Source organism: Apteryx mantelli, chromosome 7 (assembly GCF_036417845.1).
Source record: "Apteryx mantelli isolate bAptMan1 chromosome 7, bAptMan1.hap1, whole genome shotgun sequence".
Lineage (NCBI taxonomy): Eukaryota > Metazoa > Chordata > Aves > Apterygiformes > Apterygidae > Apteryx > Apteryx mantelli.
This window is the reverse complement of record NC_089984.1, coordinates 35,927,272-35,947,464: the sequence shown is the minus strand read 5'-3', so window position 1 is coordinate 35,947,464 and position 20,193 is coordinate 35,927,272. Positions and strand designations below refer to the sequence as shown.

At 41.3% G+C, this 20,193-nt stretch overlaps 1 protein-coding gene across 4 annotated transcripts in view; it reads right to left on the bottom strand.

The window, feature by feature from the left end:
• Positions 1 to 19,048, bottom strand: part of TRUB1 (TruB pseudouridine synthase family member 1) — a 30,579-nt gene extending 11,531 nt beyond the window's left edge. For 3 of the 4 annotated variants that reach the window (XM_067300286.1, XM_067300288.1, XM_067300287.1), the window contains exons 1-3: positions 18,882 to 19,048; positions 16,909 to 17,004; positions 12,812 to 12,867 (exon numbers count right to left, since the gene is read on the bottom strand). In XM_067300286.1, the coding sequence (XP_067156387.1) occupies positions 12,812 to 12,867; positions 16,909 to 17,004; positions 18,882 to 19,032 (303 nt within the window). In that variant the 5' untranslated portion in view covers positions 19,033 to 19,048. The remainder of the gene's footprint in view (positions 1 to 12,811; positions 12,868 to 16,908; positions 17,005 to 18,881) is intronic. The other variant, XM_067300290.1, reaches the window with a different exon arrangement.
• Positions 19,049 to 20,193: the final 1,145 nt, after the last annotated feature.

Genomic DNA, 20,193 nt, shown 5'->3' with positions numbered 1-20,193 from the left:
AGGGGTCTTCAATGTAAAGCATTTCAGTTCCCTCAGAAAGAAAAAATCAAGGCCTTCAAAATGCCTAGTTCCCAGTAAGGATTCAATGAATTTATTCCCAACTAAGCCAATACAAATCTGAACTATGACATAAAAGGAGGCATCTTCTATAATTTGGTTGACCAAATTCTAATGGAACACATCCATATAGGTGTAAGTAGTAGCATCCTTTTTGATCTACTTGCCAAGTATGAATAAGCTCAAGTAACAACAGTGTAGGCATATAAATCACAACTACAAAATGGGACTACTAAGACAAGTCTGGATTTTGTTCAGTGTGACAACCTAACACTTGGATACATTTCTTCAAGCAGCTGCCATGAAATGGAAACAGCAGGAATAGTCAAACAAAAGGCAAAGGAAGTCGGGTGCAGACTTTAATATAAAAAATTGCTATATTCTTTGCTTACCACATTAAGACTTCAGTTTTCCTAAATGCTGGAGGGCCTGAACCCCCTAAAAACTGTCGCTACATGCAAAATTAGGCTTTTAAAATTAATCCTTTAAGTTTACATATTTTGGAATGCATGGAAAAAATAGAAGGAAGAATGGATGAAGGCTGCTCCACAACAAATATCTAAATCAACCTTAAAGTATATTAATTGCTTTTAGGATCTGAAAATTGCTTGCTTTCTGAGACATATTTAATGAACTAATTCTTAACACTTAATAGCCCAGCTAGAAACAGACACTATTCAGCAATTTATCTAGAGGTTAAAAGAAACATGTGAGCAAATCTTAATAATTCTAATACACCGAATGATCCTAACAGTTTATTAAAACTTCAAACCTGCCAATTTGAAACTTGAAACCTCTTGAAATCAGAGGTTTCTAAACAGAAGTGCCGATACTCCTTTAGTGTGAATGATTTATATATATATATATACTTAAAAAAAAAAAAATTCTAGTTGTGGCTATCGTGCTTGAGGGGATCTGTTACAATGACATGTTAGGTTTGACCTCCCAGCAATGGAAGGATACCTCAATAAATTTGTTTATATGTAAACAACTGTATGGGCTACACAATACAGTGTTGAACAACTGACTTTCCCTTTCATTTCTGCAAAAAGGACATAAAGCCATTTAACATGTAAAAAGAGCATCCTTAAAAACTAGTCACAAATTCCCTCATACTTAAAGGAGCCTTTAAAGAATCACAAAAGAGGACTCAAGCCAGAAATACAATAATCCACAGAGTAAAAAGGAAAGAAGGCCAGGAAATAAAGAATTACAGTTGGTTTATGATCAGCCTCTGAAGTGCCCTTGGGTATCTACAATTATATATCATAATTCTTACTAGCCACTTAATAGGGTTTACTTCCCCTTTGTTAGTGTGCAGGACCTGGAGCGTGTAGAAGATAAGATGACAGCCCAGATTTAATCACGTTCTTATTTTGTTTGTGTCAAAATTCAGCATCACCTTTCCTTAGACGCTAACTCACACTGCCCTCAGAAGTACCCAATGGATTCTGAGTCATTTAATAAGTCTTTGGTGACCTTTCCTCACCTCTGTTGGCAATCATTCATTTCTTCCAGTTTTACAAAATACAACTAGGGGCATTCTTCCTGTACTCTCAAATTGCAAATCACTGCAGGAATACAGACAGTAACTGCTCAAACTATGCTGACTTCAACTTGCTCAGAACCTGAAACAAAAAAAGCAAGGTAGTAGGTGTTGCAGGTAGCAGAAAAGCCTAACAAATCCAGACTGTGACAGAAAATGTTCCAATATCAGCAGCTCGTCAGGGCACTCTCCCAACAGCCCCCTACGTTCATGCCCCTCTACTCATCTCAAGTGATCAGGACCCAAACCACTTTAAAACTAGCACATCAGCTTCCCTATGGAATTCCACAACACGCAATTGTAGCCCATTAAAAGCTAAGGTCAAGCATTCCCAGTCACATCTTGTATTCACTGCAGCATTGTGCATTAACTGCAACTTCTAATGGTCTTCCAAACGGTCCCAAAGCAGTTTCACAATTGTTATAACAGAACAGTATAACCCTGAGGGCATACAGACCTCCTCAGAACTATCTATCCTGCATTAGGGAAGGGCTACATATCCCTGCTGTCTAGAAAGCCATTCTCTTGATATTATGGTAAGTGGAACAACAGGCAGCAAAGTGATGAGAAGCCCTCAAGGATAATCAACTCTTTCATTCACATAAATGAGGAGACAGCCTTAAGAAGATGTTTTAGAATGACAAATCACTGCACTCTGTCAATAAGATAATGTGAAAACTCTGTCATCCAGACTGAAGGGCATGGTGGATGCAACCTCCACAACAGAAAGATGGGGAAGTGCTCTGCTAGCCATACAGTTGCTAGCATACCTGTGACCAGAAAGACACGGGCCATAAAAGCCAGTACTGGAGAAAGGCAAATAGGACTACAGGAATCCCCTAAGAAATAAACTACAGACACCCTAATAGATCTGAAAGACCCTGGGAAGAGGAATTTTGTTTTAGAGTCTCAACCATAAGGCACAGTCAAAATCCTCCCAACAATAAACCACGTGATTATTATAACAAATTTTTTGATAGGAGAATTGCCATCATTTGGCTTTTTGTTTTCAAATCCAATTTAAGAGAAATCCTGATACTAGCTGGGATGAGAGGGAAAGTGTATAAATAAAAAGGGAGAGAAACAGACAAACTTTACGAATATATACATTTAACTGCGGCAGGAGCAGGAAGAATCCTCTCCTGTGAGAGGGGTTCTACACTCAGCATAGCTATCAGCTGCACAAGCCACCCAGGCAGCCTCCCAGTAGCTAAAGACCCTGGGCTGACTGCCAGGTATGTCTGCACCACTTATCAGTGCCAATGCCAGACAGACCATGGAACAGAACTCCTCAGTTTTAATCATTAATATATCAAAGTTTTATTTGGAAAGAAGCCAGAGACTTGAAATCTTAAATTATAACATCTTTAAAAGCTTTTTCAAACACAGAAAAGCAACACTTAGGAAGAGCTAGTCAGAGACACAAGTAATTAAGAAATACAGTCATTAGTAGCATCAGGAAGATTGTAAGATGGCTCCCATTGCAAGAATTTCCCAGAAAAGCAAGCCCTCAGGAAGAGGCAGTTCATAAGAGTTCATCCAAGGATGACCCATTTTCTAATCAGAGCAGCAAATGAACACAGAAGTGTAAAAGAAAATAAAGGCTACAGTCCCCTGTGCAAGAGATTGAAAGCCAAGAAAGAGAAACCATAGCTGATAGAAAGTCAGCTTATGTAAACTGATGCCTGTATGTCCCTGACAAGTTTGAGGGAATACAAAAACCAAAACTCTCCAGGGAACCTCAAAGAAATCAGAGTGAGCACGCAGCAGGCTAGGGCAGATTAGAACTGGTGCTCCTGTGCCCAACCATTCAATCTGTATGCTTGATGCAAGCAGTTATATTTCCGTAGACTTGGGACATTCAAATTGTGAACTGGCCTTAAATGCTCAGTTTTAAAGTGACATTCAGTTTGTGTGCAAAATTTTCTAAAGCACAACTAACATGCTCTGGATTTGATATTTACGTAGCTTATCCTATTTGCTGTTGCAGAACATTAGCAGCTACCAATGGGTTCCAGTAGGCTAATCATCCGCCAAAACAAGAGCAGACGAGGAAGACAAATAAACTTGGGGGGGGAGGGGAGTATTTTCCAAAGTATTTTCCAAAACAAAAGGCTCCCACTAAGCAGATTCCAACATATTTAAAGCAAAGAGCCCTGATCTCTTAAAAGCAGGTTACAAAGAGGCAAAATTAAAGATTGCAAATTGAAGGTGGGGAAGGAGTATTTTATGATAATTAAGTTCAAAATTAACAAACACCAGACATGTCCTTTTAATATACAGAAACATTACAACTTCTCTTCTCTACAATTCATTTTTCTCCTAAGAGAAAAAGCTGACTTTGTGCTAAGTCTGCACTAAATTTTATTTACTGCTAGATGTTGTAATTGTACTGTCATTGCTGAAGAACTATCTGATCTTTACTCTAGGACTAACAGGATTTTCTGCCCTCTTATGTCAGCCTCTTATTTAAAAGTTCAAACATATAGGGTGACTAGATTTTCAATGTGAAGGACTAGAACCACCTGTCATAGGGGAGCCCACAAGATAGTTTAACTGGAAGTAAGAGAAGCTTTCAGACAGTAGCTAAAAATTGCAGGTAGTTTAAATTTTGGTGTTGGTGGGAGGAGAGGAAAGGAGAGGGAAGGGGGAAAAAAAAATCCCCAAAGTAACACTAGATCCCCAATTGCACTTTGGCCATGTGTCACTGATAAACACAACACAGGCTCACAACATCCAAGAGGGGCTGCAGGCTACCGTGCTGTTAAAAAGTCTCTTTATTCAAATCTTCAAGATGCTTGCCCTCTGTGGAAACCTCCCGCACTCACCAAAACCTCTCAGTCTGGCTATTAAAGAGAGGTATTTCCTCTACAGCTTCAATGCCTGTTCCCTCATTCTGTGCTCTAGCACCCACACCGCAGATCATACAAGAGAAGCCCCCTCAGCTCCTATCTGTAAAACTGAATTTTAAAGAAACTGATATGCCTTTGCCCAGAAATATAAGAAATTCTTCCAGAGGGGGTAAGACATTATACATATATACAAATTCATACATACATAAAATTGAAAGAAAGCCTTTGGCTGAACTCAAAGACATTGCTAATGCTAAGATGCAGCACATTCTAAAAGGCAGTGGTAAGAACACGGCCAAACTGCTAGAAAGGAGCACGACAGAAAACAATGCAAAATGAATAGGTTAAATCTGTTAACACCTTTTTGTATCTGTGCGCACGCATGTGTGTGTTATTTTTTATTAGAAGAAAACATCTCGCAATGTTGCAGCCTTGATTTTTTTTTTTTTGAATGGGTGCAAGAGAACCGTATATGTGGCACAGACACATACAATTATAGAAAGGTCAAGAGGAAAAAGGGAGACACTGACCTCATAAATGGAAGAACAGAGAAATCTTAGTAGACCACACTCTTAAAATAGCCCACATTTTTGGAGGAAAGAGCTTATGCAGCACAATAAGTGCAGTCTCCTCAAGATTTTCAATAATTTAAAAAAAGTTTGAATATTAATAGAGCATGAAGACAAGCTATTAATAGATTAGGCCTCTGGGGTTAGCATGAAAGAGACTTGAGCAATACACAGCATATTAAGCCAGCTTACTAATGGTACTGTAGCAGGGAAGTTTATATCTATTCTATTTAACTGCTATTCTTCTACAACTTTGTGGGGTATTGGGTAGAGAAGGAAAAAGGCTAGATATTCTTATCAGCCTCTTCTGTTTTTACAATTTAACTGTTAAGAAAAAAATCAGATTAAAAATAGGCATCATATGTCTTAAAATATGTTTAAATATGTTCTTTAAATAAGCATGTGAACTTGAAGCCAACAGTATGTACGAATGTAAGGGCCACAGAAGACCATTAACCTAGCTACCACTTTAGCCCTTCCTGATTTCTGCATCCTCCACTGTGCAGGTTTAACATTCTCTCAGTGCATCTTGTTTGCACAGACACCACTTCAAGTTTTGATAACACCTTCCACACATTCTCAAAGCACATTGAAAACAATATAATTCATGCAGTTTCCCAGCATTCTTTTTATATAAGCATTTTCCTTGTGACAAAAAAAGGAGGAAGACCGTATTTTCACAAACCGACATTGATTTCTGGTGAATATCTTCCAATGTTCAGGGAAGAAGAAATTCACTGTCAATAACGTAAAGTAACACGGACAGGATAAAAAACAATGCTAACTTTACATAAAAAGTGATGGTCTCTGAACCAGCCACTGCTGCTCAAGAAAGAGGTCTTAGAATTCTAATAGAAAGTTCTGGTTCTGTGAAAGCTTTCTCGGGGCTCAGCAGTGGTCAAAAAAAAGCAGACAGTATTATAGTGGTAGGCACTTGGATATAGCTGTTATGGACTACAAAAATAAGTATGGCAAGTTTTATACATAGAGATACCCTATTTCATGTAAGACTTTCTTACATTTTTGCGCATATACTGTGACAATTACCACACAACAGAAGAATCAAAACCTCTCTGTCCTTTACCTGTATTTCAGGAATGTAATATACTTCATTGAGTGCACCAAATGGTAAATAATGTGTGAAATTAAGCAACCACTATAAGCTAGGAGCATCTGTAAGGGCTGAAACACATCCATCTGCCTGTGGATTAACATCTCCCAGAAAACAATCACTCCATTTCTGATCTGTCAGCCCTGTTCCTCAAGGGAAATCTATAAAACACCTTTCAAAACAAGCCTGCAAACTAAAATTTGTAATTCCACTGGGTTAGAAAAAAACATGGACTCAATAGATATATTGGATTTATGGCACACTATAATCTTACCTCACACTAAGCCCCCACGTTCCCAAATGTATAATCTACCAGGCTCTCTTTCCCCTAGGAGATAAGGTTATCTCTTTCTTTTCCCTCCCACCTCCCTTGTAAGGGAAACAATAATTTCTCTGGGCTTGAACACAGGCAAAGTAATGACGTTTTGTGTAGCAACACTCCATTTTGCTTAAATGAGCAGGTCACAAATTGCACTGTCTTTTTTTCTTACCTCTCCCATCTCAGTATAAATAGAGAAAAAAATTCAGTCGGACCCTTTGTTATCGTGAATGGGACCATAAGCAAATAGGCACGAGAATGGGGGGGGGGAACCCTCCCCTCCAAAAAACAGTGTAACAAATGAGAAGACGTTGCAGTTGAAAAATTTCTTCGGGAAAGTGCTAAAGAGCAAACAATACAGTTTTAGTCGTATTCCTCCAAGACAGTCAGATATGGTAACAGTACTATTTGGAAGCAAAAGCCCAACTAAAACCATTGGTGAACACAAGAAAGATGGGAACTGAAGAATCACCAAGCAAACAAAAGCAATTCTGCTTGCCTTGTGACTTGAAGCCTGGCCAGCAAGGTTATGAACCAGAACGTAGTTACCCCACATATAAGATGCATTGTTTTCTTGTTCTGTTTTATTTAATCAGGTAATAAAACTTAGCCCATCTGACCTTGGGTCTTGGGGTCTTACCTATCATTACTGCCTGCCTACCCATAACTGTTGGTATACTACCTTCACAAGTGTTTAATGCTTTTTCTTTCAGAAATGGTCTAAATAGTATCTACTTCACTAAACTCTAAACAAATCTGAAATTACATTTAGCTTTAAAATCCATGGCTTCTATGTTAGACCTGAGAAAGGTCTTACACATCCAAAAGCCTGTCTAATTTTTCTTACTATACCAGTTAGCCTAATAATTGCATTACCACTACCCACACACCTTGCCCTGCCAAGAGAATGTTTAAAAGTATCAGAATATGAGCAAGAAAACAGGACGCATAGCTATGCACTATATGAATAAGTAATTTGGGTTTTACCAGCTCCAAAAAAATACAAGATGATAAGAATCACATTGTGATAAGGATCACAATGAATCCTTCAAGAAAAAAGCCAAGGCTTCAATTTTCTTGCACTCATAATTCAAATATATGAACTGGAGCACAAACTGCTTTTGAAATCCATTTTAAAAAGAAAAAAAGGAAGCTGAAAAAATTGAATTTCCCTATGAAACACCATGTACACCACCACATGTACACATTAATGTGCACACACACAAATGTTCTCTAACTATTTCTAAATCCTTGGCTAATGTTAACTAAATCTGGGAGAGGAAGAGAGTTCTCAGAGATACTGAGCTTTTATAAGCCTCTTGAAAATGAATAGATAGAGGAAATAAATCTATTACAGCTTCCACTAAGAAAAAGGCTTTAGAGGGAACCCAGCTGTATGACCGGATACCAAAGGGTCCACATGTTTAGCAAGCTGTAAACAGAGTCACAGGAAAAGACTTCACTGGTTCTGCTCCTTAAATGAACTAGTAGATGTTCTTTTTAACACATTATTAATTCATTGAAATCACTGCCAAAAGATGGAAGCTAAGGACTTAGAATTCAAAAAATGAATTCACGGAGAAAGCTAGCAACCTTTATGCTTGAGAAATAAAGCGATAAAAATTAAAGGCCAATCTCTTAGGACAATAAGATAATCACAGTAGGTAAAGAAACAAGCTTCTTTTTGGTCACCTATTTCTGCAGCAGCTGGTGCCAACACTCTAGAGAAACAATTTTGCAGTATTCACATCCAGGAATCATGCCGCAACAAGTAACTTACAGGTCTATTAGAAATTCTCATGTTATAAGTGATGTTGAACCAATTACTCCTGAAGTACGCCCTATTTTTATGGGATACAAGTATAACTTTGGCAAGTTTTGAGACCTGATCACTGAACTGGTATCCCTTTCCCATTCAGGATTCACATGAACTCAGTTTTTTTTCAATTTTAATGAATCTAAATTGTCACATATCAGGTCACTTACATTGTATTTTTTTCCTGCCTATAACATATTTTTCTCTCTCTAGCGTTCAGGATGATTTGAACTTTGGACTTTATTCTATCCAGTGTTGTTTTTTTCTGACAGTATTTTACTCTGGAGAAGTCACAACTTCCGAGATCAAATTTTCTATTTTAACTAGTCCATGCCCAAGTTTGTGCAAACAATGCAAAGCACTCGGACAATTTCCCACAAGCCACTTAGCTTCTGAGTTTCAGATTAAGAGCAGACCATAACAAGAAGTTGCATCCTCAAATAAAAACAAAACGCCCAGGCTTTCAGCTCATCAGGAGCCAGTGATTTCAAGCACAGGTTGAGATGGATGAGTTCTGGCTTCATTCACACTCAAATGAAACTCTCTTGGGGTGAACCCGGATGTTACCTCACTGAAAAAATTGCAAATTAAACATGGAACTAAAGTCTGAAAATTTCAATTGCACTGCCTTAACCCACCTAAAAGTAAAGGCTGTATGTGTTGGAAGACATCTCCTTCCAATGTAAAGTATTAGAATAATGAAGAATTTCATTGCTTACTGCTAGCCCTTTTTTCCTTCTCTGATGAGTCCCCGATCTTTTCCCTCATAGTTTCTACATTACAGCACATACTGGCAGATGAGAGGTTTGAAAACAAGATTATCACTTTGGAAACTGTGCTACTAGCTAGCAGTCTTTAACTCGCTTGCCTGAAAACACCACTTCTACATTGTGTTTCAGACAGACTAGTCCACCCACAAGCCTGAGTCCTTCAGAAGCAATTTATCATGATAAAAATTGGACTACCCTCATCATACTCATTTTACTGGTGAAGCAGGAAATATTCTCTCTACTACCTTTATTTTGCAAGCACAAGAAAACAGAATTTCCTTCAAAATAATGCAGTGCAAGAAGTCCAAGCACAAAATCTCAGAATGCAAGAAAGAAAAATGATTCTATTACAGAGCATGTATTAAGTGTTCAGCATTTACATTCCAGATCCAAGAGGATTCAGCATTCTCCCCCTCACTTGGAACATTTGAAACAAAATAAAGCAAACAAACAAAACCTAAGCCAGCTTGCACATATTTTTATTTCTGCATAAATACTAAGAATTCCATGAGAAATTTGGAACACTAAGTAGGTATTGCCCTTGGCTGCACATTCTATTTGTTTTGAGTTAATCCGTAAGGAGGTCAAACCAGTGGAGCACCAGTGGAGAAGACTTACTGTGAAAGAGTAAAATCCCTGTAAAATGTTTATGAGTTGCAAATCAAGTGATAATGTTCAGAGCTGCCACATAGAGTCAGGGAAGTTTCACACAACGTTTGGGAAAAATTCAGAAATACTCTAATCTCTGGCAGAGCCACCATATGGAGTTTACTGCAGTAACATACGTTTTGGCCACTCAGCATAGCTCTGCTGCCAGCAATGATAGACTGAACTATTTCTTTACAAAATACGCTCCCATAATCAAAAAGTAGATTCTAACCAGAGAAGCTCATCCAGTTCAGCCAAATCTTTAAGAGTAGTAAATAACACAAGAAAAACATCACACTCCTTAGCATACACTTTATCATCCACAATGGTAAAAAGATGAAACAAGAGTCTAAATTCCTAGCACATTGCATGGGATGTAAAAAACTATTCAGTGCTATTTAGACAGTCATGGGTTTATCGATATCAGATCTCTCACTACATTACGAGGCTTTGTTGTCAGCATGGTCAAAAAAACAAAAACAAAGGCAGATACTTAATGCACGTAAGCCTCTCAAGTTACTGTGTGCCTAATTTATCAAAGTATAAATACAAAACAGGAAAGCAGGGACAGGCAAGCTCCAAGTGAAAGCTCATGACTGCCATGCCATCTGGCACTGATGCGTAAGCTACCTTGCACTCACTGATGTGTCAGAGCACACTAACAATTACAGTGGAAGAGCTGATGTACCTTCGCTCACCTCTCTGAATCATGTGCCCACAGCCTATACCAATCTTAGGTCAGGTGAGAGCTGATGGATCTAGCTGGGGTAGCTTACCTACTGCCCTCCCACTGTCCATTTCTCCTCGGTGTTCCCATCCCTTGTCCCTCAGCAGCAGCTGTAAGCCTTCTTGAGCTATCTGGGCACAAAGTTTGACCAGATATGACTCACACCGGCTGCTGGACTTCATAGTAAAGTCACTAAGGAGCTTGTGCATGCTCTCTTCAGTCAAAAGGGTAGAAACTACTTCCTCCATCATAGCTGTTTCCACTGTGAACACCAGCCTACGAGATACCGGAATTGCTTTTGGTGTTGTTTAAAAAAAAAAAAAAAAAAAAAAAAAAAAAAAAAAATCAAGAATTTTCACATGTTTAGCTACAATGACTTAATTTAGCTAAGTAACTCAATGCCTTTCCTTCCTTAATTGAAAAGGTCTTAAAAGGGAGGTGGCAGGTGGCAAGAGGTCAGCACTTCCAGAAGTAGTTAAGTGCTAAAAGAAAGAATAATTTCCTAATGAGGGCTGGGAACTTCACCTCTAGAGCTGGAGAGCAGCACCTTCCTCCTCCCAGAATTCAGCCATAGTCCTCTCCCAGAGACAGTATTGGCCTGGTTTAGGCAGCTGTCTTACAAAAAACTCAAAGGATAGGACAGAAGATAACATATGGAAGTATTAACTAAGCCAGGGACAGAAGAACTCTCCACCCCAGTGGTTACAGCAGACAGGCTGGAGGGCAAGAACAAATGAAAACTTTTGTGAAACTCCTGAATGCAACTGATACTGAAGTATTCTACACAGAGTGATACAGCTTCAGCAGAAAACAGCAAGGGTATCATGGTTTAAGTGCTTCTGTGCATGACTGTTGAACTGATAATCAAAAAGCCAAGTAAACAATAAACTGTTTACATTTATCAAGTTTTCAGCAGCATTGGGTGAGAAGGAGAGAAGCTGCTGAGAAAGCAGCATTCAGTGCTGCAGGATGCTCCTCCTGGATACTTTTGGGCTCTAGTCTCCTAATTTGCAGCAACACAGGGAGGTGAGCACTGGTCAGACTAGATGGGAAAAGCTGGAGGTGGCTTTAGCTGAATTGCTAATTTTTGCTTGAATTTGCAAAGACTAAAATTGGATGTTTTTTCTATGCAACCATCTGCTAAAATCACAGATTAAAATTAATCTGTTTTGTCCATTGTCAACAGGAGAAATGTAGATGCTTATGAGATTCCATAGACAGAAACCTACGATTTGTAAGAAATGAGACATCTAAAGTGTTTAGAAGGGGTTTTGAGGACCTACACGTTGGATTTAAACATCTATCTACTTGCAATTCCACTGTAAATGCAGCTCCAGCTGCTTACTGCATGTTTCAGCTCTCAAATATCTCTGAAATTTGGTCCTGTATATCAAATGCAAACCCACTACAGTCAGTAGAGAGACTGACACTGACTATAATAAATTTTGGATCAGACTCTACAGCTACAGCTTTTTCTTCTGGTGGTATTCTTTCCTGTCGCATTATTTTCCTTTGAGTCAAACTGAGGATTATCAATCAGATTCCACACCTCAAGTTACTACTTCAGCATCTATAAATAGCTTAAGGGTTCTGAACAGACTCAAATGAGGAAAAAAAGCAGAATAAAATGTGTTAGAAAAGCTGTCAATTTGGCGAGTCCAGTATTGACTTTCCCTGAATTAAGATGAAATTTGGAAGGCTTAATTCATTTCTACATCTACCATTCTTGCCTAAACTTCTCATTTAAAATTAATGGCTAAAACTGCAGGATTTTACTTGCAGAGGAAGAATCAACACTGGGGGGTTATTTTTGGAGTACGAGCACTTGTTTGTGTACGCAAAACCTACAATCTAGAGTGCATTCACCTGTCAAGGTAGTAGTGCGACTAGCCAAAAGCAGCAATGAGTAAGATTCCTATCCATCAAGGCTCCGATCTGGATAATGTGATGCAGCCACAGGACTTTTGTTACCTTCAGCTTCCTACATGTGCCTATCCATGTCTTTGTAGAGCACCAGCCTAAGGGAGCCACAAACAAGGAACAATCCCCAACATGAAGTGTTCTAAAAGGTAACTCTTAAGACGTCAAAGCATTTAAGAAGAGAGAAAAGGAATGAAAATCACTTCTACGTTTTTGCTGAAAGCACTGAAATGTTAAAGCAATCTGCCTATAAAATAGCAATATGATCTTTATTAACATTCTGTAGGAATTCCAAGACAAAAAAAAAATTTTTAAATGAACAGTCTGGATGTCAAAGTCTTAATATCAAATTTCTGGCTAAATATATAAAATTAAACTAAATACGCTGGATATCTGAGATACTTGTATGAAGATGCAGCTCTTTGTTTAAAGAAAAAAAAAAAAAACACCATTACAACTCATTTAGCATTTCTTACCTTGGAACCTGCCAATATAGCTCTCAGCATTTTTGTTCCTTTTCCAATACCAACCACTGCAAAAACAGAAAGAGAAATGTCACAGCATTCCACTTCAAAACCAGCTTTGCAATGCCCTTATTCAACACCCATCACTACTAAATATTACACTAGTCAGAAATACGGCCTTTCATGGTCTGTTAGCATATGAAGAGGGTCAATGCTTATGAGAAAAATATCTCTGATACTCAAACAACATGGGATTAGCAAAAGAAAAACAAAGTTTAAAGCAGAAGATAAATAAGCTTCACCTATTGTTAAAATGCTTTAATTCCACCCCTAGATTTATCTATCTTTTAATCACCAAAGAAATGGATAGTGCAATTAACCCTGTCTCTGGTATGATGAAGGCTTTGGCTCACCAGTAACAAATCTAGCCTTCACTGTAACTAAATACTCCATTTAAAGGTTATTAGTGGCCAAGGGTAATACAGCCAAGATAGCACAATGAAAGAGTTTCAGGGTCATAGCAAGAAAGCAAAATAGTCATAAGGTCCCACTGTCTCCAGCAAAGATCTTTTATAATCAAATCCTCCTATTAATATGCAGGTACAGATCATTTCTTTTGAATCTTGAATCAGTATTCTGCAAAGCAACAGTCAGTATTTCACATAAGAAGCAGAAAAAAAAAGCAGATTTTACTTTAAAGCATTTCGTAACAAGATGTTTTCCTTGAATTACTTTTTCCATTGATTTCTTCCACATACAACAATCAGAAGAAATAATGACAATAGGAGGAGGAAGACAGGAAACAATGAAAAGTCAGATACACCATCACTACATACATTTGTGAGAACATATCACCATGCTAGTAACTCATTACAGAATTCTCCATTATGCCACACAGAAAAAGAGAGGTAGCACTAATGAGAAATGAAGAAGTGATTCTGAAATTATTGCACTATCAGGATAATACAGGGTTGCCTTCACCTTTGCTGAATTTCAGAAGAAAATTACTTTCACATACGAAACATGGAATACATAACAGCTCATGCCCTTGATTTCAATAAAATTACAGGGGTTAAGGGAGCTTGTAGGAAATCAGCTTTGTGTCAACCAGGAACCAGTACTAGAAGCATCAAACCAGATAATGAATCCTTAGACATATTTATTCTTTACAAACACTTGTGCTCTAATACTAATGCTTCTTAATCTTTACTCTGACACTCAATAGACTTTTTCTTATTTTTGATTACTTATCCCCTTATTCCCTTAGGGTTTCTACACTCTGATATATGTCCTTGTGCTTGCACTTTTGTGTGCCTTTAGTTCAGCCTGTTCTTATCATATTCAGCAGCTAGTAAAGGGCAGCAACAAGGCTGAGAAAAGAAGATAAACACACAGATGAAACTTTACAGTCAAGCACTTTCCTTGCAACAGGATGACATCACTGACACTTCAACATAACTGGTGAGCTGAAATTTGCTGGAATGTCAAGAGTTTCAATGCAATAATTTTAAAGAGACATTGAATGCTTTTGTGAACAAGACGCTAACAATTTCCCATTAACCATTAGCTTGTGTAGCATGTGTACTATTGAAAGGAGATATAAACTAACCTTGCTAGACTATAGAGAACATACGAATTTTACACTTCTAATTTGCCAGTCTCTAAACTGCTTCTTGAATGGCATTTTCTACTTGACTTACATAATAGCTACTTCAGTTTCAAAGGAGTTGCCATCACTCACTTATGTCTGCCTTTTTACAAATGGCTTTAGAATTTCCTAGGGCAGAAGACTCCCAGTACGGGAAATTACATTCTCCAGTCTTCCTTTCATAAGGTAGCACACACATTACAGATATGTGCTCGTTCTCAAAAACATGATCAAAAACTTCACCACTAGCTTTCAATTTTGGTATTTTTTCACCTTTTCCTTTACTATGGAGGCATAGTTCATTATTGCTATACCAAAACAAGGAAAGTATTTACAATTCAAATTACAGTGCAAGAAACATGTTACTAAACTAGAGCCACAGTCCTAGGCTGATATTAAAAGAAGAAACTCATTCAGACTTGACCTATTTCTTGCTTCTGCTATCTAAAATGGAAGACGATAAGAAGAACTCCCAGATCCCACCACCTTCCAAATACAACGGAAGCTACAGATGGGCAAAGACAAAAGATCTCGCCTCTCAGATCTGGCAGTCACTCCAGGCTCCCCGCACACCACCGCAGGGCCACCACATGCCATTCAAAACCTGGCTTCTGCCACAGATCACTGACCTCTGTCTCCGAGGTCCTTCCTCATCTACACTTGCTGTAAGTAGAAACAGAAATATACAAGCGTATCTTCCAACAAAAAGCACTGCCCAGCTATTTGCAGGACACTCTGCACACGAGCAAGACTTGATATTAACTAATTCATGTGAACAGAGATTTGCATGAATAACTGCAGTACACAAAATTCAGGAAACAGCAGTAAAGATCAAGAAAGAAAGGTCAGAAGTTTTCAACAAATATCTATTTTTATTATGCTATTGTGCATGAGGAAAGAAAGCTTCCTGCCCCACCACTCCATGCCAAGAATCAGCACACTCATTTTCTGAATAGCTTGTTTCTATTAAGTCCTCCCCTCTCTCCTCATTACTTTATCTGAGTCCTAAGAAATGTGAGTACATTCTCCTTCCCACTCCCCTCCAGTTTTGTCCTTTCCAATCTAGCTACCATTGATTTTTCTCTGTGTTTTGTATGGCAGTGAAATGAAACATCCCGTGCCTTTTTGGATCGATCCATAGCATATTAAGGTGATGCACTTTTCTGTCTTTACCAAGCACACCAAGCTCATGCACTTTTTCTTATGCCACAGGGGCTGGCCTTGGAGACTGCTGGATATCAGAAAACAGTAGGAGAAGCAATTAAAAAGCATGAACGATTCTTCTTTTCGTCTGGATCAATGCTGTTGACTTCCCACAATGAGTAGCTGCACGTTCAATGGGAACATCTGTGTAAAAGGAAAACGTCCGCTTCAGCAATACACACAGTATTGTCCGGTGAGTGACCACACAGTTCAGGAAGTTGGAAGAAGAGCTCGTACTTACTTCTAGTCCACAAAGGTTACATTTTACAAAATGCACAGGTGGCAGAGAAAGACAATCACCAGGAGATGTGCCTCTACCAGCAACAGTCTCAGCAAATAACATTCCTTTGAAAGGCAGCTCTCCCTGAGAAGTCATTACATCAAAGCTCAATGGATCTACTCCCAGTGCATATTCATAGTTGCACCTGTCGTCTTTCAGTACCAAAAAATTATTCCATTACCAAAAAACTATTGCTGACTTTATTTCTTTTAGTCAAGCAGAGCAACAAAGCTAGGATTAAAGCAAGCTGTAGTTTCTATGTTACTCATCAACAAAACTATAGGTGACAATATGTGATATGGGCATAATCCAGGCCAATTATCAGGCCCACAGCTGGTTTTTCCAACCCAAGCGATTGACACATCCTGTTCTTTAATAAAAACAAAGGAATCTGATAAATCACTACAAAAATTAAAGCACAGAATCTCTTTGATGACTCTTTTTTACTAGATGGGATAGTTTTCATTTCTGTTTCCTACTTCCATGCTGATCCCCAGAAAAGTAGCAACTGAATTGGTTCATCTTACTCATCTTTCATTTAGAAAGTATTATAACCCCAAAAGACTCCCTCAGAATTCCAGAAATGCATGATCTTTCTAACAAATACTTTGGAAAATTATCAAAATTATCACTGGGAAATCCTCAGTTTAACTAAACAAAATCATCAATTTCAGAGGCAATTTAGAAGTTAGAATAACTCATTACACAAGCTTCTATATTTTCATGTAGACAATCCACAGGTTATTTGAGGAAGTGGGGAAAAACTCCCCTTCTATTCAGCGACAGGTTATATGCATGTAAAAATATACATAGGGGAAGCTTACCCCCCACTACTCTTCCCCACTAACCCTTCCTTCCCCCAAAACCACACAGCCTGCCACGTGTATCCCAAGTCATTCTTCCACCTCTGATTTCATGTAGGCATGAAAATGTTTGCTGAAGTCATCTTCCTATGACTGCATTTATATTTTTCATTACCCAGAACTCCTGTAGCTGCACTGTCCAAAGTTCCACCATGTCCAATTTTCAAAATCTGTTTCTTTCTTTTGTTCCTATTTGTTTGCACACCAGCTTCTGCAAATAGAAGTGGAAAAGAGGCATTACAGGACGACCTTAGAACATAGAAAAAATACCATGTATTTCCATATTGCTAAAAGAGATGAAAATAAATCATTTAAGCCATGAATTAGTAGTGCAGGAATGGCTGTACTGAGCAAGACGAACAATTCACCTGGACCCCTTCCCAACCTCAAACAATTTTCAAGATTATAATTATGTGAAAAGAGCAAGTCTTATACACCATTATAAAAAGATTTTCAGAGAAAACTACTTGAAAAACTATGGTAGACCGTTCACCTGTGAAGTTTCATTAACAAAGCAAGCACAAACTAGCAGCACAGTCCCTGAAATAATCTATCAAATGCAAATCTTATGCTACATAATCTGAGCATTCTTGCTGCATTTACTTCCATGTAATGGGCCAAGTTCATTCGCATGTAGGCAGCCCCATGGAAACTATGCAATGAAGTGATTTTGTTCACTGCTGCTTTCAGGCTGTCAGAGCATCTCACCAACCATATTTCTTATACAGCTGATGAGTCCATGAATTCTTAGTTATTAGTACTAAGTATGAAAAACACTCCAAGTCTCCTTTCCCATTTCTGAAGTTTTACAATGACACCGTGTTATCTCTTTGTTATGCTTTTCACTAGGTACGTTTTCCCAATGCCACATTAGGGAATGGGACGTCATCCTGCCAAGGCACTGTCTCTTCCGTACAACGCTGGATTGAAGTCAGTGCCTCTCCAACTCGGAGCTACTGAGTACATTAGCCTAAATGAGCAACCACCAGTGTGAAAGCCTGTGCTTTCACCCAACCAGCCAGTGCCCCAAGGCCATATCAGATGGTCAAGTCCCCGCGCCCGTTAGGAAGAGAATCTGGGCCAGATTCCTCCGTGTCTGTGCAATGATCAGACTTTTTTCCCCGATACCAGACAACCCAGGCTTCCTTTGGCGTACCGTGTCCAGGACTTCCAAAACTGTTGAAACACTGAGCTTTCCACTTGTTTGGTGGTTTTTTAATTTTTTTTTTTTTTAAACAGCAGAAAGGGGCAGAGCTGAAGCCGAGGTCGCGCCGCAGCTCCGCGGCAGAGCCGCCGGGCCGGCACGGCCACCCGCTGCGGCCCTCGGTCCCGCTGCCGCCTGGGGCCCCCCCCGGGAGCACCGCACCGGGCAGGGGGCAGGGCCACCCCCCCTCGGGAGCGCCCCCCCGGGCAGGGCCACCCCCCCTCGGGTGCGCCCCCCCGGGCAGGGGCTTCCCCTGCCTCGGGAGCACCGCACCGGGCAGGGGGCAGGGCCCCCCCCCCTCGGGAGCGCCCCACCGGGCGGTGGCCCCCCCCCCCCCCGGGAGCGCCCCCCCGGGGCAGCGGCCCCCCCGCCCCGGGAGCGCCCCCCCGGGCGGGGGCCCTCTGCAGAGGGCGGAGCGGAGGGTAAGCCCCGTCCCGCTCACAGTGAGGCTCCCATCACGCCACACCTTGGGCGAGAAAAGCCGCCCGCCGAAGCGAGCGGCGAGGCGAGCCGGCAGCCCCCGCGCAGCGCGGCCAGGCCGCCGAGCCTCGCAGGCCTTCAGCAGCTCCACGCGAAGCCGAAACGCACCCAGGGGCGGCCCCGGCCGCGCCGTGAGCTGCCACACGGAAGCACCAGAGACGAGCTCTGCCGCAGCTCGCTGCCGGGCGCTGCGGCCCGCGGCCAGGCGCAGGGGCCGGCGCCGCCGCCCGGAAGCGCCCAAACCGCGCGCGAGGCCTCGCTGCCGCGCGACCGCGGCCGTCAGCGGCTTCTGCGGCCGGGCGCGCCTGCAGCCCCGCGCCCCGGGCCGCCTCACTTCGCCGTCACAGCACCGAGCCCGCGCCCGCTTCCCCGCCCCGGAGGCCTCTGGCCGCCCGCCCGCCTACCTGCCAGCAGCCTCTCCTTGAGCCGGTTGAGCACGCTAGCCGAGGTGGGGCCCTTGGGCTTGTACACGGCGAACAGCCCGCTCAGCGCGAACAGCCTGTCGGCCGCTTCGCCCAGCACGGCGCCGCCGCCGCCCCCCTCCCGCCCGGCCATGCTCCCGTCACCGCCGCCGCCGGGGGGAGCCGCGCCGCGCCTTCCGGCCCGCCGGCGCCGCCCGCCCGCCTCCCGCCGCGCCGGGCGGCGCTGGGAAACGTAGTCTGGGGAAAGGGCCTTCCGCGCCTCGTGGCGCGGGGCCAGCGCCGGGGCATGGCGTGGCGGCGCCAGGGCATAGCGGGATCGGGGCTAGCGCCGGGCCGGGGCAGGGCAGGACCGGGCCGGGCCGAGGCATGGCGGCGCCGGGGCGCTGTTTACCGTGGCGGGAGGAAGGACTGGGAAGTAGCCATGCGGTTTAAATAATGAGAATCGCTAAATACTGAAATCAGTTTTGTGGGATTCGTTTCCATCTGAAGGCTTTAAATCAAAGTTGGGTGTCTTTCTGAAATGTGCTCTAGCTCACCCAGAAATAAGGGCTTACTGCAGGAATTACTGAGGGAAGTTATAAGCAGTGTCACAAGAACAGATCATACTGGATGATGGTCAGAAAGCAGAGCTTTGCGACTTTATAATCTATGCTTATAGCTAAGCATATGCATAAGAACTTGTAGGATTATGGTCTAAGTTTTAGATAAAAGTTATTAGACTTCTGTCACAGCTGGAGGCAATCAATTAGAAAGCAGACAGGCTGTTTTAATGAATAGGCTGAGACCCCTGCCGTGCCCTCTTTAGCACTGAAAAGAAAATCTTACAGACTATCAAACAGGCTCGAGGGCTGGATTTGAAATTTGAGTCATCTTACAGAATGCTGGCTGCTTGATTTCTTGTATATCACATTTCTGGGTGATACTTAGAGCTCAAACACATAAGTTACATTTCCTGGTTGTGTGCAGTTCACGCTCTCCTACAGCATCAGCAGAAAAATGCATGGCTTTCTGAAAAATTGGTTTGGGAAGCTGCTGTCCCTCCCCCTCACCCATCACAACATTAGTCATTGCACCTTCACTGCACAACTTAAAAGAATTATATTCTGCTGACTAGTGGCTCAGTGCATTAGTCTTACTGCCTTGGTATGCATTGTATAAGAAAGTATTCCTAAGGCGTCTAGACTTCTTCCAGATCTTCCGATTCTCTAGGTTAATCACAACAGAAGTACAGCTTGTGGGTTTTCCTCTTCAGGCCTGATATGTAGATGCTTATTTCTCTGACAACACTCCCAGG